A 26,176-nucleotide genomic window follows, 5' to 3' on the forward strand; every position below is an offset into this window, starting at 1 on the left:
TCCAATATGCATAAAGGCAAAAGAAGGAGCCATGAACGGAAGGATGCATAAATTTGACTACCTTTACATTTCTGCACTGCAAAACAATGACATAAACAAAATTAAAATGCAAACAAACACTAGGGGCAACTATCTGCTGCTAAATATTTGCAGATACTAAAAACAAAATGTTAATACTGTTCCTATATTGAAAAACTTAGAGTCCTTATCTTTCAGAGCTACACACTGAAATATTGATGGATGAAATGATAAGATGTGTGGGATTTGTTTTAAAACTTAGGGGAACAGAGAGGGGGACACAGATGAAACAATTAGTCATAAATTTCTAATTGTTAAAGCTGACCTGTGGGCCCATGGAGGTTCACTACACAATTCTGCCTAGCTTTGTATACATTAAAAAATATCCATATAAAAAATAAAGTTCTTGAAAATCAAGAAAATCAAGAAAAAAATATTAACACTTTGATTTTTAAAAAAGGAAAGAATAAAGTGTCGGCCAAATGGCTCAGTTGGTTAAAAGCTCACGCAAGAGTTTGAGCTCTGAGCAACAGCGGTTTGATTCCCAGCCTGAGCTGAGCTGCTGCTGAGCTGCCAACAGGTGGCAGGATGGCTCAGCTAAAAAAAAAAGGAAAGAATACACAATTGACATTTACAGAAGAAAAAAAATTCACAGAATCAATTGACATGAAAAGTATTTAATCTTGCTAGTAAAGAAATACAAAATGAAAAAAGCCAATAAATTATATTTTTCTTCTGTCAAACCAACAAAACTTTGTTGGTAAGGGTGTGGGAGAAAAAACTGCTCTCATTCTCTGCTGGTGAGATTTAAAATTATAAATTATCTGTAGGCTAAGTTTATGGTATGCATCAAAAGCTTTTCAAATGTCCCTACTTTTTTCCTATACAAAGATGTGTGAGAACGTTCATCACATGCTTCTTATATTAATGAAAAATTAGAAACTACACAGATGTCCCAAATGATAGGAAGCTAATGTAATAAGTTGTGATGCAGACAAACACTGGAAAACTGTCTAGCCAATAAAATAAAATATTTGAAAACATAAGGAAATGATCATGAAATGTAAAGTGAAAAAGAAATGGCTAAAAAGAAAATATTAGGGAAACTATATTAGGAAGATACATACCAAAATATTAACAACATATCTTTGGTGAGAAAGCAGGTAATTCTTATTCCCTTTGTTATAATATGACATATTTTTTATTTCTGCAATAAATATATATTGTTTTTAGATAAAAAGAAAAACACGTTAAATGTTTTTGTAATTAGATTCAAATATTTGGAAAACTTGCTCAAAGTATTCATTCCCTAAGAGATTCAGGGAACCAAAGAATTGTATGATTTCTATAAAAACAAAAGGAAAAATGTACAATGGTCTCTATATCAGGGGAAATATTGGGATGGATAAATAAAAACTAAAGCTTAGAAACAAAAAAATTTATGTATAATTAATACATATATACAAAATAGCATCTTATGTGTATACTTGATTTTTTTAAGGTGTAAAAATACTTTCTGGGGAAAACAAACGTTAAAACTAAAAAAGAAACACCTTACATAAAGAAATTCCAATATTAAAGTTTAAAGGTATTGCTAAAATATGTGGTATACAGAAAAAGTCTGTATATTACAAACTTTCTTTAGACCCTGGACCATTTCAGGCACCCAATTTTATAGATCCTCAGAGATTTCTCAGTACGGTAATTAAGGATATTAAATTAACAGTATAATCACTTAGATTACATTAAATATTATTTAGAAATCTAGATTCAGGGAAGTTCTTATCACCTGAAGTCTAATATACACTCATTTCCATACATCCATGTGGGGCATCTTTTATATAATGAGCCCAGGACAAGGCGCTGGGGCTATAATTCAAGACAGATATAGATTCTACCTTCATGAAATACCCTGAGCCACCAAATTTCGTGTCCTAAGGGTCAGCCACAACAACTGACAAACCCAGGGACCCCTTGGCATGCTCACCCCTCCTCTGCAGCACTGATGTGCTGAGCGGGCTCCTTTCTTGGGTTCAGTGATGGTGGGACTTGTCTGTCTTCTCTGCTGGCTCCCTTCCTGTAACAGGGTTCATTTCCCAAGGCTCTATCTAGCACACGCCCTCTCCCCACTGCTTCTCAGTGCTTCCGGGCTTCAGCTATTGCTTCTGCTTCTGCGAGGCTGATGGTCAAGTCTAGAGCATCGATCCTGACTGCTCAAGGTATGCAGGCCTCCTGGTTCTCTTCCTACAAGCTGTCCCCGACATCCATTCCTTCCTCTTTACCCCTGTGGCCCGGCCATTCTCCACCTCCCAGGACCCCCCCTGATTTTCTCTGTCATTTTCTGACTTCCCCATCACCCACATGCAATCCTCATGTCAATTTCAGATCAACAGTCATAAAACCCCGCCAATGTCTGCCAACTACCTGATAATAAATAACTAAATAAAAAAACTAATAAATAGTATAACTGTGTACAGTGAAGAATCCTAGGCCTCTCCCGGTACCCCCAACTGCATCTCTGTCCTCCCACAGCACACCTCTTTCCTAGCCCGGCGGCATCATGCTTATTCCTTACTCCAAATCTTTGCTCCCGCTGTCTCCCTTTCCCTAATGACGTACAACCTTGTCATTAGGTCTAGCTGTCCGCTCACCACTACATACACCAATCTAGACATCAGGAATGAAGGTATGTTTATTTCAGGTTCAAAGAGGTCTCTTTTAGTCATCATACTGTTACGTAGACAGACTACTCGATTCCTGGCAAAGCTACATGTCCTTTGGCTAAACCTGAACTATTGGAATTCCATCTCCCACCTGACTTTCGTTAAAATAGGGAGACAGAGATGAGGGCTGTTTGGCATCAGTCAAGTTTTCTCTCTCACGGGAACAAGGTACCTGCACTTGTCACTGAGTGTCCTTCATGTAAACCTCACCTCCCAACACAGCAGGGACACACAGTGCCTTGCCACTGGTGTTTAAACAGTGACCAGAGAATGCCTCTTCGGGGCCAAGGACATGCATTACCCTAATCCCATCAAAAACACATCACCACATCCTGAAAAGTCCAGGAGCCTCATCAACACATGTCCTACCCACCTCAGTGTCACCAGGCTGGTAATCAGAAAGCCCTCAAAATGCCCTACTGCTAAATTCCCTTTTTCTTGTCCAAAGTGACAAGGAACAGAGTCTTAATCACTGATCACACTTGGGTTAGTTTTATGGACAAATTACTCACTTGTGAGTGATTGCTCGAGGTCTCGATTTTATCCTGCGATTTGTCTCTGGCTAGTTTGGCAGCTGTTTTCACCTCCTGGAATTTGTCTGCAAACTGAACATGGAGAACAGTTACTAAGGTTTTCACACAGCTGATATTCAGAACCCACCTTTATTATTCTGCATTCATTTTAGGCCAATTCTGTAGAGATCCAGAAAAGGATTTTACTTGAGATTAAAAAGAAAGGAATATAAATACAACTAGAAAAACACGAATATAAGGAATGCTTCTTCCCATAAATACTACCGACCAAGCCGAGACCCAAATCAACTTCTAAGCTACTAAAGTTAGTCTGATGATGATGTATTAAAAATAAACACCTCTGGTCAACAGTAACTAATACAAATGCAAGAAAAAAATTAGCTGTACCACAGAAGGAATCCGTGAAAAACTTCATCATCTCTATTAAAAGATGCAAGAATTCTTACAAGTCAATGTAATGAAAAACAAAAACATCAAAAAATTTGGGGAGAACGAACTGTTCTAGATTTTTTAAAAGCTTAAACTATAAAATATGAAAATGCAAACCAGGCTACAAAATGCAACATGTAGCCTATGACTGAATTCTGTTTTGAACAGACCAACTGTTTATACAAGATTTCTGGGGGACAAGTGGAGGAGATGTGAACATGGACTGGGTTAGATGATATCAAGGAATTACATTAATTTTATTAGACGTGCTAATGATGTTGTGTTTCTGTTGGAAAATGTCATTTTTTTAAGAGATAAATTCTGAAGTATTAAGGTGTGAAATGTGCTGATGCCTGTAATTTAAAGTACTTCAACAACAGTACAATAGGTAAAGAAATGTGGCAAATGTTAACCACTAGGTGATGTGTACCTGGGTGTTGATTATACTGTGTTCTCTACTTTTTAAAAATGTTTTACTATTTTCATAATAAAAAAAAACTCTTAAAATCCCAGGGCAATCACATCAATCACTGGCTTACAGTCCCTGACAAGGCAACTGATTTTAATTAGCAAGTACACTGTTCGAACAGAGAACGTTCTGTGATAGACACTGCTGGCATGGCAAAGCAAGAGCCAGCTCAATGTGCTTGGTGAGAAAACAAAAGTTAGTGAGCTATGAGGCTACTGACTTTCTGTGACTTTTGTTGATGATTCATTAATGTCTCAGAGATTCATTAATCTCTGAGTGTGTGCACCACACCGACAACAGCGGTTTGCTTTAAGACCCTTGCCAGACGACAGACACTGGTGAACCATGCACCCTGTTCAAAGCAGGAAAGTCAGCCTTTCTGTTCTGGCCTGTGTTGCTCCTGCAGGTCCCTCCATAAAGCTATCGCCATGGGGGCTTCATATTTAACCATCCCAGGGCTGTCAGAGGAAAATCTGCTTAAAACAAGTGAGGTCCGGCAGGGATGGATAAAACCCTCCTCCTTCCTTTTAGGAGGCCCCTTAAGTAAAAACATCATGTCATCAACTCCCTGATGGAAGCAGGGTCCGCGCCTTCTCTCTTGGCACCTCCCAGCAACCCTGGCAGAAAGCAGGCACAGTTTGTTCAGTGAACGCATGGGCTCTGGGTTCCAGGCCTGCACACTTCCTTGTCCAGGGCACAGGCCTAAGCTAAGACTGTCACAGTTCTTCTGCCAGACAACCAAGAATGCTGCTCAGGGAGGTGCTGTGATGAGAGCCTGGGAGTACCCTGCCCCATCTTTCTGCTTCCTAAGCTTATCTGATTGGATTAACCTGAGGCATCCCTCGAAATACGAAATACGAAAGTCACCCCAGAGGAGACTTTGGGCAGGCACTATAAAGGCCTTTCAATCTTACTGAGACATCAAAAGATACAATTTTTAGAAGGTTTTATTTTAAATGTTTTTGTGCCCAGAGTCAATTAAAAGTCATATATGATTTGAAGAAAACTGTAATGCATGTGTTTCTCAGCAGACGCCCCTGCTACTTGAGTCTGGCCCGTGCTGTGCTCAGTACAGTGGGGGCTGACTCTCTTCCCACAAGCAGCTCAGTCCTTTACCAGCCTCCCACACCAAAGCACTGTTTTTTACAGGTCCTTCTTGTACCTGTTAGAGCCCCTTTCCCTCATGAGTCTTATTCGAAGTTGCTTGTAAACCAGATTAAAAATGTCATCAGCAGGGCCAGCCGAGTAGCTCAGTTGGTTAAGAGCTCGCTCAAGAGTTTGAGCTCTGAGCAACAGCGGTTCGATTCCCGGCCCAAGCTGAGCTGCTGCTGAGCTGCCAACAGGTGGCAGGGTGGCTCAGCTATAAAAAAAAAATCGCACAAAAATGTCAGCTAGTGTCACACTCATTCAGTCAACAAACATGACTTGAGCACCAGTCAGTACTTCAGTGGATAAGTATTCCCACTACCTGAACTGGGCCATGCACAAAGCTGGGAGCTGGGACATCGTGCACCCTGGGTGAGTATCAATCCCACTCCTGCCTCCCAGGATGCCAACAGTAGCAGTAAACAGTGGTGAACAAGCCAGTAAATAAAGCCCTGCCAGCTTTTTTGTTTGTTTGTTTGTTTGTTTGTTTGTTTCATGCATTTTTTTTTATTACTAGGTTTCAGGTGTACAGAACAATGCAATAGTTATCCTTTTCATCCCTCAAAAGAAACAACCTCCCCTCCCCCATCTACTGACCTCCCACCTCCGATATCATGCTTATCTATTACAATCCCATTGACTCCCTTCCCACTCTCTACTCCACATCCCGTGACTATATGTACATATAATTATAGTTGACATACAATATTATTCAACATCAGCTTCAGAAATACAGTGCGGTGGTCAGGCCTCTACACCGACTATGAAGTGGTCTCCCTAACAAGACATGAGTCCATCTGGCCCCCTAGAAAATATTTACAACATTATTGATTATATTCCCCAGACTGTCTTTTCTATCCCTGAGGCCATATTGTAGTTACCAATTTATATTGTCTCTTCCCTTCCCCTTCTCCTTCATTCCCACCCCCTCCCAACTAGCAACTCTCAGTTTTTCCTCTGTGTCTCTGAGACTCTTTCTGTTTACATTTCTCATTTATTCAGTTGTTTAAATTCCACATACAAGTGAGATCATATGGTATTTGTCTTTCTCTGACTGACTTATTTCACTTAGCATAACGTTGTCTAGTTCCATCCATATCGTTGCAAATGGTACGATTTCCTTCTTCTTTATAGCTGAGTAATACTCTATTGTGTAAATGTACCATAGTTTCTTAATCTAGTCGTCTACCGAAGGGCATTTCAGTTGTTTCCAAGTCTTAGCTATTGTGAATAGGGGTGCATACATTTTTTCGAATTAATGTCTTCGGTTTTTCTGGATAAATACCTGAGTGGAATTGCTGGGTCATAAGGTAGTTCCATTTACAGTTTTTTGAGATACCTCCATACTGATTTCCATAGTTGCTGTGCCAATCTGCAGTCCCGCCAACAGTGCACCAGGGTTCCCTTTTCCCCACAACCTCGCCAGCATTTGTTGTTTGTTGATTTATTGATGATAGCCATTCTGACCAGGGTAAGGTGGTATTTTATTTGCATTTCCCTAATGATTAGTGAGGTTGAACATTTTTTCATATGCCTGTTGGCAATCTTTATGTCCTCTTTAGAGAAACGTCTCTTCATATCCTCTGCCCATTTTTTAATTGGGTTGTTTGTTTTTTGGTGTTGAATTGCATGAGTGTTTTATAAATTTTGGATATTAACCCTTAATCAGATATCTCGTTGACAAATATCTTCTCCCATTCAGTAGGCTTCCTTTTTGTTTTGTTGATGGTTTCCTTTGTTGTGAAAAAACTTTTAAGTTTGATGTAGTCCCATACGTTCATTTTTTCTTTTACTTCCCTTGCCCGTGGGGCTGTATTAGTAAAAATATTGCTCAAAGTAATGTCTGCAAATTTAGACCCTATATTTTCTTCTAGGAGTTTTATGGTTTCAGGTCTTACATTTAAGTCTTTAATTCATTTTAAATTTGTTCTTGTATATGGTGTAAGGAGGTGGCCCAGTTTCATTTTTTTGCATGTGCCAGTCCAATTTTCCCAGCACCATATATTAAGCAGGCTATCTTTACCCCAATGTAAATTCTTGCTTCCACTGTCATAGACTAACTGCCCATATATGCTTGGATTGAATTCTGGGCCCTCTAGTCTGTTCCATTGATCTATGTGCCTGTTTTTATGCCAGTACCATACTGTTTTGATTACTGTAGCCTTGTAGTATGCTTTGATGTCGGGTAGCATGATACCTCTGACTTTGTTCTTATTTCTCAGGATTGCTGTGGCTATTCGGGGTCTTTTTTTGTTCCATATAAATTTTAGGATTATATTTTATATTTCTGTGGAAAATGCCCTTGCTAGTTTGATAGGAATTGCATTGAATCTATATATTGCTTTAGGCAGTATGGACATTTTAACTATATTAATTCTTCCAATCCATGAGCATGGTAGGTTTTTCCATTTGTTTGTATCTTCTTTTATTTCTTTCTTCAGTGTCTTATAATTTTCTGAGTACAGGTCTTTTACTTCTTTGGTTAAATTTATTCCTAAGTATTTTATAGTTGTTGAAGCAATTATAAATGGAACTGTTTTCTTAATTTCTCCTTCCGATAGTTTATTATTAGTATATACAAATGCAACTGATTTCTGAATATTGATTGTGTATCCTGCTACCTTACTGAATTCATCTATCAGTTCCAATAGTTTTTTGATGGAGTCTTTGGGGTTCTCTCTATATAGTATCATGTCATCTGCATATAATGACAATTTTACTTCCTCCTTACCAATTTGGATGCCTTTTATCTCTTTTTCTTGTCTGATTGCCCTGCGTGGGCAGGCTTACCACCCTCTTCCCCCATCTACATGGTAAGGAGTTTAATGGCTCCTTAACACACATCCCCTCGTTTGCCCCTTACCACCACTCTGTAGGACAGAAGTTCTCATTTACAGTTTCAAGATAAAATATGGAGCCTTCAAGGGAGCACTTGAGATCTTGCTCCCTGGCGTATGTCATCAGTTTGGCTCAAATAAACTCATAAAAATTCAAGAAAAAAAACAACCCCAAAACACTGGATCCTTAGAGAGGTTAAGACTTGCCCATGGTCACATGGCTAGTAAATGGTAAACCTGAACTTGGGCCCCGATCTGATTTCCACGTGGTCATTCTACACATCCAGTATCCTTGTGCCAACAGAAATGCCAAGAGTCCTGTCCACAGCACTTGCCAAATGTTTATTGATTGGATCTTCCATTTGCAAAGAGAAGCCTCATTACCTTAAAATGTAAAGTAGAATTGTACTCACTTCTTCAAAATAAAATGACTTATAAAAGCTTTAACTCCAAAACAGGCCACGGGAACAAGACCTGAAGAATGGAGTATCAGATACGGACTGAGGGGCGTGGAGAAGTTCCCATTTCACAGCTCCTCATAGCTCCATCGTCTGTTCTCTTTCTCAGTTATAAAAGGGAGACAATGAACTGTCACAAGTACATCAAATCAGACAGCCTACAGGACTTCAAGGTGATAGTGCTATTATAAATAATAACAGCTTGAGAGCATCTCAAAAAAGGGGGAAAAGGATTCTTATCTCATAGGGATGAGAAATGAAGAGTGGTGAGAACGTGGAAAGTCTTACCAGGCACTCATGGTGACCCTGAGGTATGCTTACTACTTACTGTCAGTATATAAATGGGGAACAGGTGGGTTCATAACTGCCAAGGTCACACCGGGCTTGAACACAGGCCGTCTGGCGCCAGCAATGAACACTAGTGTTCTATGATTTACCTGCATAACTGCTGTCTGAGCTAAGATGCCCAACCCTGACCCTTGGCGGCCTTTCAAACCCAGGCAAATGAACCACTCTGCACCTCGGTTTCTACATCTATAAAGTGCAGGTGATAATACGACCTCCACAGGTCTCTGGAGAACAAGAGCGGGGCTTTGCTGGGTCTGTGACTGGTTCAACAAAGGGAAGCGAGGCTTCTCGGGCCTTGATTTGACTTGTTTCTTCAAGTAAAACGACAGCTGAAGCCTTAAAACCATGAACTTCAGTAAAAGAGCTCCACAAAAATATTGACTAGTTGTCTCTATGTGCTGGGACTGTGCTGGGGACACTGAAAAACTTAAGTAAGACTTGGTTCTTGTCCTCGAAGAAACTGAGTCTCTGGAGGATTTTGTTTTACATTCAAGTGGGTGAGAATCAAAAAGAAAATTTCATAAAATAAGCTGAAAATGTAATGAAGTAAGTTAAACCCTATATCAGATAAATGTTCAATAATCACTTAAAAAGATGCGATATTAGCAGGTGCATGATGGAAATAGGCCCCACCATTTATATAAAAATTAGCTTATGACAAAGGAAGAATCATAAATTAATGGGGAAGATTATTCAACATATGATGATTGAGATTAGTTTACTAAATTCGGGCAAAATGAATTTAAATCCTTACCACAAGCCAGTAGCATGGTAAATTATTGATGAGTTAAAGGGGTATTTTTTAAAACCTTAAAAAAATCTGCATGCAGATAGAATTGAACATTTATCAAACTTCTGCTTGAGGGGTGAGAGAGTAATTTTCTAAACTTGGAAGAAATAAAAGAAAATCACAAAAGTAACAGATTTTTGATGACATAATAATATAAAGCTTTTGAAAATATAAAAGGGAAAAGACTAAATCAGAAGCGAAACAAGAGCCTGGGGGAACTATCTATAGCTAGGCTAGCACAATAGAAAAGGGGCCATTATCTTCAGAACAGAAAGAGTTCGTACAAATTGAAAAGGAAAATATGAAAACCCCAATAGAGAAACGGCAAAATTCATGAATAAAAAAATACAATATGAAAGCAACTTATAGAAAAGACTGCCCAGCCTCCCTGGAAATGCAAATAAAAATAATGAGGTCCATTCTTTGCCTGCTAAATGAGCCACCACTAATGCAATTATAATACCCGATGCTGGTGGGATACTTCCGGTAGTGCTGTGGGTTGGTACAGCCCCCTGAGAAGGAATCTAAACATATGTATCATGAGTGAAAAAAATGTTCATACCCACTGAACTAGTGATATCACTTATGGGAAACTATTCCATGGAAATAACTGAGAATATGAAAAAAAGGCCTTCAATATATTAAGAAGATCCCAGCATTATCTGCAATAATGCAAAACTGGAAGCCATCCAGACACCCTGGGAGAACGTTCCCCTCACAGCCTCCAACTCTCAGAAGAGAAATACTAGTCACAGAGAGAGGTGACAGATGACTATCCTTTGCTAAAACGTCCCCTCCCTCCTAGTCTTTTAAGAAATATAACATTTCCCCCTTATTATAAAAAGGCCCATATGCTTGTAAATTTAGCAAGTACAGTTTAGAAGAGAAATTGTTTAAACCTATAGTCCCATCACCCAGAGACAGGGACTAACCACATAAACTTCTGATATTTTACTATATGTATCTGTGCATCCGTTACACATATTTCTTTTTAAAAATGAAATGATACTGTATATCTCATCTTATAGCTAGCTACTTTCAAAATTAACAATACGACATTAATATTTCCTTGCAATTATATGATCTTCCATTATATCACCTGAATTGCTGTACAATATTAACCTGAAGGATATACTGGGGTATATCCTACTGCTAGACATTTAGGCTAGTTTGGGTTTTTGTTGTTGTTTGTTTTTACTGTTAGAAATGATGATGCAAGGAAAATCCTCATAGCCAAATGTCTGTACTCAGTTACAATCATTTCCTTAGGCTAGATTCCTACAAATGAAACTCATGGATCCAAGGATATTCAAACCACAAAGGTTTCTGGGGGAGTGAGAGGGCAGCCTAGAAACCCAGGAGTGACAATGGGACCCAGGAAGCTGCTGTGGTACCACCTTCTGCCTCTCCCTCTTGCCATGAATGCAGATGTGACAGACAGAGCTTGAGAAGCCATCGTATCACCACGAGGGGAAGGCCAATTAAAGAAATAACAAACAGAACCCACAGAGCCCTCAGACCCAACATCACAGAACCACTGAGCCCATACTGGCCACGCTTGACTCTGGATTCTCTTCCGTGTGAAAAGAATAACTATCTGCGTAAACACGGTGATCAGGTTCTCTGTTATTTGCAGCCAAAAACATTCTAATGAAAACATTATCAAAATAATGATTAATACCTCCCACTTTCAAAAAAAATAAATTGGCCCTCAAATCAGGTCACAGGAAGGTATGAGACAATATTCTACAAGTACGCTGAGCCAACAAAGTGAACATAAGGGTACACATTTGAATGACAGATAAAATAATTGAAATAGGTCAAAAGCAAATAGCACATGTGTGTCAGGGTTTGATGGCTCCATCACAGAGCGCTGGCACCCCCATCCTGAACCACTCCCCTTCATGGCAAAATGTGTCTCCTTCTGTCTGCCATGAAGGGCATGGAACCAAATCTAGCACAGCGACATCTCAAGGTCAGATGCCAGAAGCACGGTGACATCTCAAGGTCAGATGCCAGGAGGAGTCTCAACTTGTACTGCTGGCTCACTCTTTCCTTTGCTTCCCCTTCCTTTTGTCTCTTTTCAGAAGCTCTTCTGCCTTTTTTCAGAACATGCGTGTCCCCTTTCAACATTCTTCAGTGGGCGGAGCGATCACGTCCTTTCCATGGGTAGACAGGCCTGGGAATAGGCAGCTTCTCTTATTTTTAGAAAGCCTATCTAGAGAGTAGCGCGTGTCCCCATAATACTTTCTGGGTTGTGGTGTAAAGTAGTCCTTACAATGGAGGTGGTACAGATCAAGGTATCTATTTTCCTTCCGGGGGTGGAGAGAGAAGTGTATATGAAACGTTCTCCAACGAGAATATCCACACTGGTGTTCCTTTTTCTAGCCTGGTTACAGTGTTTGATTACCAGGTCCCCTTTCAGGTCTGTGGGTGGTTACTCTGTGGAGTCAGGAATATCCAGCCACAGCTGTCCCCTCAGCAACACGCCTCGGGAACCCTTCAGGTCCAGGCTCCTCCTTGCCAGCTAATTGCCACTTGTCCAGACTGCCAGCCTCACCTCACGATAATTTATCAGCGTGTGGCTAATCTTCCCTTCAAAGAGAAGGGGAAAGTTGATTTGAAACATTTTGAACAAAGGAGACACCTGAGTGCTTATCTGATAAGTCTCTGTGACAATGGCAGGCCACAGTCACAGGGCAGGGACTCCAGCCCCTGGAGGAGATGGAGTGACTTGGGGGAAGACTGGATGCTCCTCGTTAATGAAAGGACAGCTTGTGTCTGGGGAAAAGCAGGAGTGGCCACACTGGGAAGCAGGTGCAGCCCAAGGTCTCTGCAGCGCTCAGAGGCACAAAGAGCTGAGCTTTAATAACTTGTTCTGATTTTTGTTTTGAGTTCTTCCTTCTTTCGAGTCTTTTCATTGAAACTTTCCCTTTTATCCTTCCGAGCTACTTTGATTCCTCCAAAGATTGAAGAAGTTTTCCAGGCAGCTGGCAGTGATTCTCTCAGACCATCTGGGGCCTGTGAACTCTGGCCCTGGGAGGCACAAGCCAGCCTGTCTCTGACAGAAGCCTCCCCATCTAGGCCTTCCCCGCAGTCTGAGGCTTCAGCCCCATCAGTCTGGACATGAGGTGGGTGTGGGAAGGGGCCACTTGGCAGGCAAGGGGCTGTCCCACCCCCTTTTCTCCCCCACCAGGGACTAATTCGGGGTGGAAACAGAGGCAGTCCCATGGCTCACAGACAGAGATTCTAGTATCATTCTTTCAAGAAATCACCATCCTACTCATATTTGCTTCTGTTTTACGTAAATTCCCTCTGGTCCTCACAGCACCTCTTCATTTCAATAAATGGCATCACCATCCATCCGGAGGCCTGGATTTTCAACTGTCCCTTGGATCTGAGATACTCTGACATTCTTCCAGTAAGTTCCCACATCACGTAAACTAGTCAGTCTTGCTCTCAACCAATACATCCTTATAACTACACAGGACCCTCCCATCACCCTCAAAGGGAATCTATTTTCCTGACACAAGCTTTCGGCTCCTTCCATCGGGTGCGTGAGAGCTCTCAGAGGCCATCAGTTTGTTCCCTGAGATCTTGGGGTCTCCGAGTCCGTGGTTAGTCATGATGTGATCCCCGACACCTCTCTAGGCATCCACATTGTGTCCTAGACCCTTTGGAGAATCAAATCAAAGCTATGAACCCTCTCCCTAGGAAAAAAGCAACACACACACAACACTGTGTGATATCTTAAAGGGTGTGGGGACTCCAGGTTAAGAACTGCTATTAAGTGTCACCTTACTTCCTCTAAGGGCTCCAACCAGAGGGTCCCCAACATTAATGGCTGACACCCCGGGCACAGGGAGCAGGGGCTGACGTGTGAGGATGGAGGACTGGCAGAGCCGCTTCCTGCTGCTGCGGCCTCAGGCTCTGAAGTGGCACAGGTGTCAGATATGTTTTCCTTCCCCCAACAACACTCCATTTTCAAGGAACCTAGTATTTCTAAAAGGTCATCAGGTTGGTAGCCCTGTGGTGCCAGAAGGGGTGAAACTGAAGGCAGAGAGGAATCCTGCTCGATCGCTCAGTGGGCGATGACCCGTGACAACAGCCTCCGACACGGCATGTACTGTGCTGTGCAAAAAACCACGTTACCTTTGTCAGCTGCTGCTCCGACGAAAACCCCAAACCAAACACTGTGTTGGCTCTGCTGTCGGCCCACTGCCCAAACTTCTGCGACGTTTTGGTGAAAGTCATATTGGGTGTGATTGTGCTGTTTATAATCACCTGCAGGGAAAGAGCCCAGAGAGCAGAAATGTCAACACTGAATTAGACACCACAGTGGCTGCTTACAAAGTCTTCTGTCGGCAAAGCCAGGGACTGAAGCTTAAAGCAGGGCCGTATGCTCTGTCACATCGGTCCTGACTTCTTCCTCTTTTGGCTTCTCCCATGCTGAGTCTGATACGCAACCATGACGAGGGGCAATGTCAGAGACTTACAAACAGACAGTCAGCTTAAAATAAGATCTTAAGTTATCAGTGGGAGAAAGTCTCTCCAAGTATAGTTCCCCAAACTGCTATTTATTCCCCCAAAGCTGCCAGACACCCGATTGCCTTCAATGGCCAGCCATGTCAAACGCTCTCTGAAGAAGTGCATGGTGCACCCTCTTTAGCACCTGGAGCCCCAGTGTCTAGCTCAAACAACTTCAAGTCTCCATAAGCAATGGGCTTGCTGCTTCCCAGCAGGAAGAAAAAGATTCACCCCAATTAGGATAATTTGTAAAGGGTTTAATTTACAAAGAGACTAATTATACAGGTGTGAGCTGGGTGAAGCAGACCTGGAAGGGACAGTACAGGGACCAGGTGCTGGGTGTCACCCCTCCTTGGCCTAAAAGGATGAGGGAATGAAAAGGCTATAGAATGTGCAAGGAGGGTCATAGAAAATAGACTGCTGTGACAGGAGAGGTGACCTTCTATTGAAGGACACATGAGCACATGGGGACCTCAGAGGAGGGGAGCCAGTGGAACAAATATCCTCGCCTGTTTCCCTCTGATCTGCCATTGGTCAAACCCAAACAGAAGCCAGAGGCCCTGGGAGCCTATTGATGTGACCTGCAGGTCAGCCTCTCAGGGGCCAGAGCAGGATGAAGAAGGGTAGAAAACGAATCTAAAGGGGTCAGAGGATGATATCATTCATTCATTCAACACACATTTACTACATGCTGGGGGCTCTACCAACCAAAGTGACCAGGATGACTGAGTCGAGATTCCTGGTCTTCAAGCTGCAGGTAGTCAAGAAGAGGGTAGAGACGGGTAAATAAAAAGTCACCAAACAACTGATGTGTTGTCTGTAGCAACAGTAGGCTCACTCTGGCAGACATTCTTGGAAGCCGTAAGACTCTAAAAACACTCTAGAAAATGCCCTTGGAAATCAGGGATTCTTGGAAGTTTGCTAATGGGCATAATCCACTGATTTTTTTATTATCTGAGCAGGAACAGTAGCAATCTAAGTAAACATTCTAAAGAGTTAATCTACTAGCAGTTTTACTGATGAAGGCTATATTTATTCTCAACAGTAAACTCAGAACATTTTTCTTTTAAGTGATAAACCAGGGAAGAGAAAACATTGTAGAATGGCACAGCCTTGCTTTCCTTGGTAGAAACTTCAGTCAATCATTTTACTAAAGGGGAGACCTTCTGGACACAGATTCTACCGTAACAAAGCGATCAAGGCAGTAAGTTATAGTTGTCACCAGTAATAAAAGTGTCACTGTGATGTATATATGCAAGATCCTACTGAGTCTGCTAACGAGGCATTAGCTCAAGGATAAACCTTAGTTTAGTTGGTAAAATAATTGTTAAAAGTTAATATTAATAGCAGCAACCACTATTGATGGAGCATGTTTTGAGAGCTTTACTGATATCAGCTCACTTAAAACTCACAACAAGGCTAACAGGTATGATGGTCACCTTCACTTCATAGAAGGAGAAATGGAGCTGGTAAGAAGCAGAAGAGAGGTCATCATATAAAATGAGAAGTAAGCCTCCGTAGGACCCGTAGGTCTCACCTCCTCACCCCCACCGACCCCCAGGAAGTCCCTCTTACCCACACACCTGCACTGAGCACTTGACACTGGAGACCTCGAACAGACAAAAGGTCAATTCACACCTGGAACACAAATTCCCAATCTGTAGGAACTCTTCTTAAGAATTTTGAAATGAGGTGCCTCTGTCCCCCGCATTCCCTACTGATATGCCTGCTCTGTGGGGCCTGGGAAGGGGGTTGCTTTGATCCTGGTTCAGCACAGCTACCTCTCACTCTGTCACCAGCATCAAGGTGCAGGCATTTACCAAACAAGACTATGGAATCCCACAAGCTGGAGGTCAGCCAAGAAGATAAAGGAAAGCCCGCTCCCTTCACAATGATGCTGTTGCAAGCCCTCAGGCTGGTTCCTGCAGGATTTGCAATGCCCGGGCTCGCCAAACATCTTACCAAAGTCCCATTTTTGGAGCTTCCTAGATCCAGAGGGGAGGAAGAAAGGGGAGGAGGGAGAAGAAAGGGGAGGAAAGCCATCATTTATTTCTACGCTATCCTTTACATTGCCAAGACTCACCAGAAGTAGCTGTGTGAACAATCTTTAAGCCCCTAACAGGCCCATCGCTACAATTAGTGAGACAACTGGCTGGCCACTCTCCCAGGAAATCCAGTGCACTGACCTTCTCAGAAGCAGCAAGACTGACAGCAGGAGCAATCGTGTTGTCAAAGAAGGTCCACCCGGACCTTCTGCCTCCACTTCCCATGGACAGGGCAACTCCAGCCTGTGCGAGACTTGGCTCAGCCTACCAAGACTAGGTCCTCCTGGAAAGCTGGGCTTTTCGAGAAGCTTCTAAAAATACGCTCCTGTATGTGATCCTCTCACATCCCCAAGTCATTTCCAGCTAACTGCTCTCACATCCCCAAGTCATTTCCAGCTAACTGCTCTCGCACCTGGAATCTACCTTAATGCTTCTGTTTCTCTTTGAGGCTCTGACTCATTTCTGACTCCCACCCCCCTCAGCATGAATGAAGGAGTGAAATAAAGTGGATGCTTACAAAAAGACCTTTTGTCTGCTCTGGAAAAGACCTTTTGTCTGCTCTGGGTCTGCGGTGGTGAGTACCCTAGCCAGGTGTGTGGGTAGCAGGGACATTCTGGGGGTGAGGAGATGGGACCTGAGGGAGGCTTAATTCTGGGCAGGTGACTGGACCTCTGTTTTGTGAGACTGGTGAGATGAGGTCGGCTTGGTTTCATAAATTAGAAGCTCCATTTCACTACTTGTGTGGAAACTGCATTACCAGCATGAGTATATGCACCAAATTCAAACTACATCTCATGAGGCCAAGGGCGGGGCGAGGGTGTGGCGTAAGGAAGTGGGGCAATGGGAACTCAAAGACTGGCAAAACCACTTTGAAAAAACGATAAGGCTTTCTTTGATAATATTAAAAATGCACGTTCTCTGCCTGCCACTCAGTAACTCCAGTCCTAAGTGTATACCTGGAAGAAAGCTTTGTGTAGATAAACCAGGCGACAAGGACAGCAATATTCACAGTAGCAGTGTTTGCAAAAACAAATGCCCACCAGCAACAGAATGGACCAACTGTGGGACATTCACCCCATGAATTGCTACTCAGCAGGAAGATGAGCCACAGTGTAGGTGTCAACATGGATGAATCACAAAAACTTAAAGCAAAAAAACCCAAAAGGAAGTCACAAAAGAAGACATACTGTAGGGGTCTCTGTATGCTTCTATTTATATAAAAGCCAAAACCACACAAAACTACATAACACATTATTTAGGGCAAGGGTCCATGAACTAGCATAGCCCCCTAGCCAAATCCAGCCTGCTTTCATAAATAAAGTTACTGGCACACAGCCACAGCCATTCGTTTACATACTGGTCTATGGCTGTTTTCTTGCTACAAGAGAAAAGCTGAATTGAACAGCTGCTACAGAGACTATACAGCTTATAAAAAAATGACTATCAGGCCCTTTAGAGGAAAAGTTTGCCAACCTCTGGTTTTGGGATATATACACAGGTAGCAAGATTATAAAGCAAAGTAGGGGTGCTTAATACCAATTTCAAGAGAGTGGTAACGTCTTGAGGGGGGATCGGAAGAGCATATAGTTAGGGAGAGCCCCAGAAAGGACTCTGAAGGCCAAGTACAAGATGGACTTCCTCGCTTGGGTGGCGGGTACATGAGTGTTCCCATGATTATTGGATGTTCAACAGTCCAGATGAGCAGTTAAAAACACAAAAAACTATAACACAGTTATGAGAGAGGCTAGTCTTCAGTGAGATGAGGCTCGTGAGAAGAGGATGTGGTGTCCTGCACACTGGACACTGGGAAACTGTGTTGGGGACAGAGGAAGTGGCTGGAACTGCGGATTCCGGCCTCTGGGGAGAGGGGGACTCAGCAGTCTATGGGGTCACAGGAGTGGAGGATGTTGCCCAGCAGGAAGGGACAGAGGGACAAGAGAAGAGGCCTAGGTAGAAAGCATCAAACAAGGCGGTGGGGAGTCAGCGGGGAGCGTGGAAGAGCGGGGTCCTGCGTGTTGAGGGGGGCATGCTGAAGGGGGCCACTGCAGCAGGATGAGAACCGGTGCCTCGCTAGGGAGCAGGGAAGGTGAGGGTGTGGGGGACAAAGGGAAGCCCAGACGGTGCTTTATGTGAAGCTTTCAGGTGGGCTCCCCCGGCCTGTGCACACCCCTTCCTCTTTTGTGAGCCATCGGTGAAACTTCCATGGAGGAAACAAGAACCAGCTCCTGCCGATCCCCGGGACCATATTTTCAGAAAACGCACAAAACACACGTCACAAGAGCTACTTGGATGAAGCACAAAGCTAAGCTCCTCCAGTCTCTGGTCCTGCCCTGGACTTTAGAGGAGGCTGCTTGTCACAAAATGGGAATCAGCGCCCCCGGGTTCCTCTTCATGGAAAGTCTTCCCCAAAATCCAGCGAGATGGAGGTTGCAAGAACGTGGAAGTTTTCCACAAGAGGCTGGGACAGACTTATAGCAAGGAAGAGAAGTTCCTGGGTTCCAGAGTAGGTGTTAACAGGTGCTTTTTTCCTTTGTTTTCCACCACAGTCAGGGACGAAAAGAAACCAACACTCATTGAAAACCTACTGTGTGCTGAAAACCTTCCATATGCTTGCTCCCTAACAGAAGGCACCTGTGTTTATGCAAAAGAGGAAACTCTAGTGGTGGGTGGAGGACAGGAACCTGGCTGTGTTCTTGAAAACAATTTCACATTCCCAGAAGGAAATACCAAAGGAGTCAGGTTTCAGAGGTATATCCACTGAGTTGGCATGAGTAGACAGTACCAGCTACACAGTGGGTGCTGCTACATAAATGTAGGATGGGTGACCTCTAAAGTCTCTTCCAATATAGGTTCCTGTGATATAAATAACCGAGACCAAGGGCAGCAGAGCCATCCAGAACCCCAGGGAGAAACATCTGCTCCAGGCAAGCCTCGTCTACAGGTGTGGGCCATTCCTCCCAAGGACAGCAGTGATTAACTGGGTCTGTAAGTGCCAACACACAGCGAAATCAAGGGCTGCGAAGGCTCCACTAACAAACGTCCTAGAAATGGGGTCCTTTATTATGGGTGGGTGGTTCTGCCTGAAACTTGCCATAAGCCATACAGCTGTTGGTGCTGTCATGGTCTCATCAGAGCTCCAGGAAGCTGGGTTTGCAAGATGCCTTCATGTGGCTCCCGTCTGTCCATGCACAGGGCCGATCCTGGGTGACATTCTGAGATTCTGATCCTGGTTCCCTCTTGGCGGTGACCCTACCCCTGCCCACTGTCCCCCTATGGACATGGCCCACCTGCTGCAGGCCAGGCCTGACTTATCGCCTACTCACTGCCACACCCACTTCTGTGGCATTGCCCATCCTTGTTCTGTGCTGGGACTCCAAAGACAAGCCAGACCTGGTCCCCAATCCTCAAAGAACGCAGTCCCTGGGCAGCCCCATGCACAGAAATGAAAGGGATTTGGAGGCGGGGCAACGCTGGGGCGACGCACCACGGTATTCCCAAGCTTGTGCCCTGAGTGGCAGCTGGGACTGCCACGGAAATACGTTCTCAGAAAAAATGAAATGTCTTGGTGTTTTAGGAAGGCTGTCCTCGGAGAAGCGGCACTCATTGCGCTCAGGGTTAAGGAGAGGCCTTCCATGCATCCTTCCCCAAGGAAACATGACAGATGGCTGGACGGGGCAGAGGAGCTTGCTGTGCCCTGTGTGGAATGACAGCTGCTGGAGTTGCTGGCTGCTCCTCCCTTCTGCCCCATTTGACTCAGCTGCTGAGTGTGCTGTGGCCTCTGCTCCCAACGACCTCCAAGTCCCTGCCACACTAGCAACTTGTTAATGAAGGGTGTCCCCTCCTTCACTAGGGAGCGGGAAATAGGCTTCCCGTCCCAGCCAGGGCAGCCCCTGCCTTGGGAGGGTCAGCTGGCCCAGAAGCACAAGCAGAGGCACCAGGTCATGGATTTGATGAGGCCAAGCCAACAGAGAGGCAGGACCCGGGCCCTAGACCCACCCTAGAGCAGAGGTACAGAACATGGGTCAGGACACAGCCCTGGAAGCTAAAAGCATCTTATCATCTGTCATCTCAGTTCAGAGCAACATTTGGGGTCAAAGGCCTACACCAAAGGGGGTTGTCCCAATGTGGCGGGACACACACTGGGGAAGCCGGGGTGGGGCGAGGGTGGCACGGGCAGCAGACAAGAGCCCTGTCAATGCTTCAGCTCAAACGTACTCTGCCCTATTCAGGTCCCTAGGAAGGAAAGAGATCCATCTGGTGTATGCAGGTGGGGCACAAGCTGGGGCTAAGGGTTTAGGAACTTGGCCTTGGGTAGGGACGGGGAAGCCGCAGAGACCAGACAGTGGCAATAGCTGCTGTCACCCTGGGGAGGTCCACTTCCCCATAGCACACCTGACCTGTGGAGCAACTGGCGGCACCAGGTCTGATCTATACCTGGGCTGCTGGTTTTACATGCTGCTGCTTGCCAGCTCGAGGAAAGGTCCAGGGGGGCTGAGGTGGCCTTGGGACCACCACCTGGTGCTCTGTGCTCCAGTTCTCAGGGCAGGACACTTGCCCACAAACCTAGGCCCCAAGTGCCAGTCACAGTAATTAAACAACTAGGGCCTGTCCGTCCTCACCTCCCCCTTCTGTTCCCGCACAGGACCCTCCCTTTTGCAGAATGAGGCACCGCCACAGGTCCTGTGCCCTGGGGGTAAGGCAAGAATCCTGGGTGGGCTCCAGGAAGAGCAGGTGGCCAGGCGCCACAGAATTCATGTCTGAATTCGAGGGGTGCCCCATGGCCTGGGAATCCGATTCCCACTTAAGTGACTCCGTGACTTGACGGAGCCCACACTGAGCCTTATTCTACAGTGAGAGGCCAGCCCACCTTCCCACCCCTCTGATTTCTCAGCTGACTCATCCAGCCCCGGACCCCAGCATGCTGTCACAGCTCAGGACTGAAGAGCCGCACTGTACAGTGGCTGGCACTTGGACAAATTACTAAAAGCCCAGCTAATAGGACTGAAGTACTTTCTCGAAGAAAGTCATTTTATCTACATTTAATCCCTATCTATCCTTGGATAACTCAATGACAACAGGGCGAACTCGTCTCACTGATGGCAGGTTAATTGACAGAATCTATAGATAAAAGACAGCCGGTCAGCTGGATTCTCCACCCCTATCAGGACATCCTGGCGGTATGATAATGCAGCTGCAATACCACCAAGACTCCGAGAAGAAAAAAATACAGGCACCTTGCAGATACTCAATCCTCCAACACAAGCTACCTACCACGTGCCAGCACCTTTACGCATCATAATGCTTGCCAGACCCTTCCACGTCTTACCATCCTGCCTGCATAGATGAGAACACCAGCTCCTGCATCTCTCTAGATGTGCTGGCCAGACCAGCCCTTCCACCTGAACACCCTGCCTGCACCATGTGGCGTCAGGACACGCTCCTCCACCAGCCAGGGGCACCCTGCTCCAGCCTGAAGGCAAGGAGCTTTGTCTGAGGCACTGGGCACAAGCACCAGCCTTCCAGGCCAGGTTACTGCCTCTCCTTGACCTCAGCTATACAACGAGGACTCTGGGCTCCCTTTCTAAGTAGGAGGAAAGAAGAGAAAGAGGAACATTGGGGCCAAGCTGCCTTTATCTACAGTCTCCATGATGCTGAGAGCACAGAGGAGGTGCTTAGAGAACACAGGCTGAGGGGAGAATTTTTCCTTAAAACAGGGAGTCTCATCAAGAGATCCGGAGGCACCAGGAGGTTCTCACACCTTTCCTGGGGGGGAGTCTTCAAAGGGAGACCTCCCAAGCCTTCTGCTCCATGGTTGTGGATTTGTGGAAGGAGGAACCTACAAGCAGGCCCCATCCTACTATCTAGCCCCCTGTTTCCAACTGCCTAAGAGTGCTGACCTAGAGGCAGAGGGAAGGACAGACTGCAGGTGGGAGAGAAGGCCAGTTGGAAGGCGATTGCAATAGTCCGAGCAAAAATGTGCCAGGACAAGAGTTATGGCCTTGAAATAAAACATTAGGCATAAATGTGAGACACCAAAGACAGAGTCCACTGACAAACTATATATAAAAAGAGAATGACTCTGTGCCCTCCATCCTCCCTCCCTTTCTCTCTCCCTCTCCCTCTCCCTCTCCCTCTCCCTCTCTCCCTCTCTCCCTCTCTCCCTCTCTCCCTCTCTCTCTCTCTCCCCCCCCCCAAGTGATTGGGAAATGAAAATGACAAGGTAGTTTAGAGGGGAAATAGGAGAATTCAGCTTCAGATAGTTGAATTTCAGGTGACAACAGATAATCCATGTAAAAATGTCCACCAGGATGAACACAGTTTAAAGACAGAAAAGAAATTCTAAAGCAACAAGTTTACTTTATTTTTTCTTTGGTAAACTTGGTGATACTTCTATTGCTATCCTTTTCTTTTTATTGTGCTCTCATAATAATGTTGTAAAAATATTGAGGAAGACAGCAGAATAATGAAAGTACCAGGAAAAGAATTATTTCAAAAAATACTATAAAACCATTTATTAAAATTCAACTCCCATGCCTAATAACACCAAAATCAGGCTAGATATAATATCCAGTGCTGGCGGGGGTACAATAAACTGGAAGAAAGACCTCTTTGGAAAGCAATTTGGTAATATCCATTAAGAGCCATAAAGTGTTAATATTCTGACCTATCGTATTATTTCCGGAATCTATCCTAAGGAAATGTCCAACAAGAAAGCAATAGACATGTGATAATCAAATGAGGGTACTTGTTGCGTGAAGATGCTCATTATCTATTACAGTAAAAAACTGGAAACAGCTTAAATATCTAACCATGAAGGGACAGATTAAGAACATTGCAGGGCCTGGTGGAATTGTTACACAAGCACTGAAATGCTAGTTATAAAGACAATATGGCAACAGGGAAATGTTTTTTCTTCATTTTCCATAATTTTAAATGAAAAAAAAAGCAGGATATGTAATTATACAGACATTATAACAATAACATCTGTGTTAAAGTGGCAGGATTTGGGGTGCACCATTTTCCTTCCATTTTTCAAACGTATTGTATTGCTTCAGATGCTAACTAAGTGATTGAATTTGAAAGGCTGTAGGCATGTCGGTACCTTGGCTCCGTCCACACTGATGATCCGATAGGTGTTCCTGGTGACATCGTAGAAGTAGGAAACGGTGACTGCCTGCTTGCTCGCAGGCACCCAGTTCTTCTTGGTGATGGGGTCAATCTGGAAGACATGTGCTCGGGTGGTGAAGATGGGCTGTTCTCTGCAAAACGAGAGAGAGAGATGGGCGCATGAGTTGATGACACATGACTTTATGTATAATTGATTTCTAAGCCACCTACTACCCCCAAAGATTTTAATAGCTAATAGAGAAAGATACATATGCATGAGGACAATTAAAATAAGAAATGGGAAGAGAAAAAAGAGACACCATAGAAGTTACTGAAACCGAACACCCTCAGGCTGCAGAACAATTGGCCTAATAAGCAATTTGCTTAAAATGCAGCTCCTTGTCCAGAGTTTTTGCATCCCATCAAGTGTCCTATTCTTTTCCTGACACCCTGTTGGCATTTTTAGGATTTTGCAACAAATTTATTTTGGGAGGTTCTGCAACAATTTTAGGATTTTGCAAACCATTTGCAACTTCATATTATATTTCTATTAAGTACTTCTCTAATTCACAACTTTGTATGAGTGATGCATTCATTCATAATTGACCAAGCCTTAAAGTTTTATATTTCCAACTTATAAACCTTTTGAGTTTTATGTAAAATTCATCAAACCTATCTCTTTTGCTATTCTTGCGTCTGTTTTGTTGCTTTTTCACTCCACATGCCTGAACATTCTTAATGTGATTATTAACCAAGTTAGTACATTATCTGTTTGTGGTTAGTGGACAATTAATTAGATGTTGACAATAAGCATTAAAAGATAAGGCAGATGTATAAAAATTGTAATGGATTTCACTGCATTTCATATTTTAAAGGACTTATTTAACAAAGTAATACAAAATTAAACAGACTCATTACAAAATACTTATTTTTGGAAAACAGGTCTTCAGGCAAACTGGCTCAAAATCCTTTTAAAAGTGTTCAAAATACGATAAAATAAGGGGAAAAGGGCACCATGATGTAAAAATCATCCCATCATTCATAAAAATGCTAAATTTAATAAGCACTTATGAAAGATAAAAATTAAATCAAAAGGTAACTTACACAAATTAATTTTTAAAAATCCTTACAATGTCAAGAGATGACATAACAAAATAGGACACCCAAGTGGAGACAAAAAGAATCAAAAGGGAAAAAGTGAATGTTACATGTTCTGGTCTCTAGATGGAGTCGTTTTAGACAAAGCAGTCTTTGAGCCCATCCTGACTCTAGAAGGCTCATTACTGGGAAGAAAGCTCTTTCTAAGGAAACTTTTTCCTAGAAAAGCAATGGACTACTTGAGCCCCAAGCAAGGGATCCTGAACAGCACCGTGAATTCCAGCACCAACCATCAGCTGTGGCTGCAAAGAAATGCAGACACTGTTTTTATGACTATTTGTCTCCGTTAATGAAGCCAAGAGCGTGCCATGTGTGCCCTTTCAACGCAGCTGTTTCTTGAGTGTGGCTTTCCAGAATGCACAGAGACCAGCATTCCTTGCCCCTGGATCTTTCCTTCTAGATTCGGGGAGCAGGACAAGTGCTTCTGGGGATGTGGGTTACTAGGTTGTTTCTCTTCCCTTGCCAGTGACCACCGAATCAATCCTAAACAGACACCCTTCCAGCAGCAGGGTGACAGCTGTAGAAACCAAAGGAATAGTGCCACTGTGATTTCCCGCATCTGTTGTGGAGAGGGCAGCCTGTGGGGAGCGTGGGAGCGCAGGAACACAAGCCCTCCTCAACAAGCTTGCACAGGCATTCTGACATCTGGACCCCCAGCTGCTCTGTGGCCAGCCTGGACTCCGTGTTTTGCTAATTATCCAAGGATCCCACCACAGAGGAAAACGCTGCTCACATGGTGTTGTCCTGCATATGTGGGAGGAGGGAGCGACTGGAAAGGCAGTCAGATAGAAGAGGTTTTGAAAGAGATGGATTATGTTAAAATCTCTGCCCCACCTGTTCAGAGCACTTCCACGGGAGGGGCCACCTTTCAGACCTTGTGTCCTCCACACCAAGGAAGAGAGATGGGGTCTGGGTTTCAGCACCCTTAGACCTCTGACAGCAATTAGCTGGGCACTTCCGCTAAAAATACAAGTTCCCAGGCCCCAGCCTGGCTGTCAGGAACCTGGCTCTCCAGGGAGGGGGCCTGAGGAGCTCCAGGTGACTTTTATCCTCAAGGAAGCTGGGGAGGTACTCACATTACATATTATCAGATGATCGAGAAAAAAATGGAAGAAGTGACAGCTACAGCTGGCATCTCTCCTCCAGAATGACACAGCTGACACATAGAATGACTCCAGAATGTCCTCCCACAGCCAGCAGGGAACAAAGTGGGACCACGAACAGGATCTCTGGGTGCAAAGGAGGGGGAGAGGGGCGAGGGGAGGGAGAGGTGTTCTGGTCAGGAAAGAGGGTAGCTATGGTGGGCAAGCAGTGACCTTCTGCAAGCACCCCGTGTCTCTGAAACCCACAGGGGTGAGAAAGTGAAGAAAGTAAAGCAGAGAGAGACAGGAGAAGCGACAGGGGAACAGAGAAGATGGTGGGGCTTTCTGATCAGGGATGAGCAAAAGCAGTGGGTCATCTGCTTGGCACAATTCTGGTCATGGTGAGCCTGCAGACAAGAAGGGCCCATCACCAAAGCTGCTTCCATGGGTCTGGGGATGGACCGAAGCCATCTCAGGTTGCCCTTGGGACCCCAACAAGAAATGCA

At 44.2% G+C, this 26,176-nt stretch overlaps 1 protein-coding gene across 6 annotated transcripts in view; it reads right to left on the reverse strand.

Annotated features, from left to right (window-relative positions):
• The window catches only part of HOMER2 (homer scaffold protein 2), a 104,549-nt gene that overhangs the window by 22,954 nt on the left and 55,419 nt on the right, over nucleotides 1–26,176 (reverse strand). For all 6 annotated transcript variants that reach the window (XM_019640045.1, XM_019640046.1, XM_019640044.1 and 3 more), the window contains 3 exons: nucleotides 23,426–23,582; nucleotides 13,904–14,035; nucleotides 3,254–3,346 (listed from right to left, as the gene is read on the reverse strand). In XM_019640045.1, the coding sequence (XP_019495590.1) occupies nucleotides 3,254–3,346; nucleotides 13,904–14,035; nucleotides 23,426–23,582 (382 nt within the window). The remainder of the gene's footprint in view (nucleotides 1–3,253; nucleotides 3,347–13,903; nucleotides 14,036–23,425; nucleotides 23,583–26,176) is intronic.

This window comes from Hipposideros armiger, unplaced genomic scaffold (genome assembly GCF_001890085.2).
Source record: "Hipposideros armiger isolate ML-2016 unplaced genomic scaffold, ASM189008v1 scaffold_48, whole genome shotgun sequence".
Classification (NCBI taxonomy): Eukaryota; Metazoa; Chordata; class Mammalia; order Chiroptera; family Hipposideridae; genus Hipposideros; species Hipposideros armiger.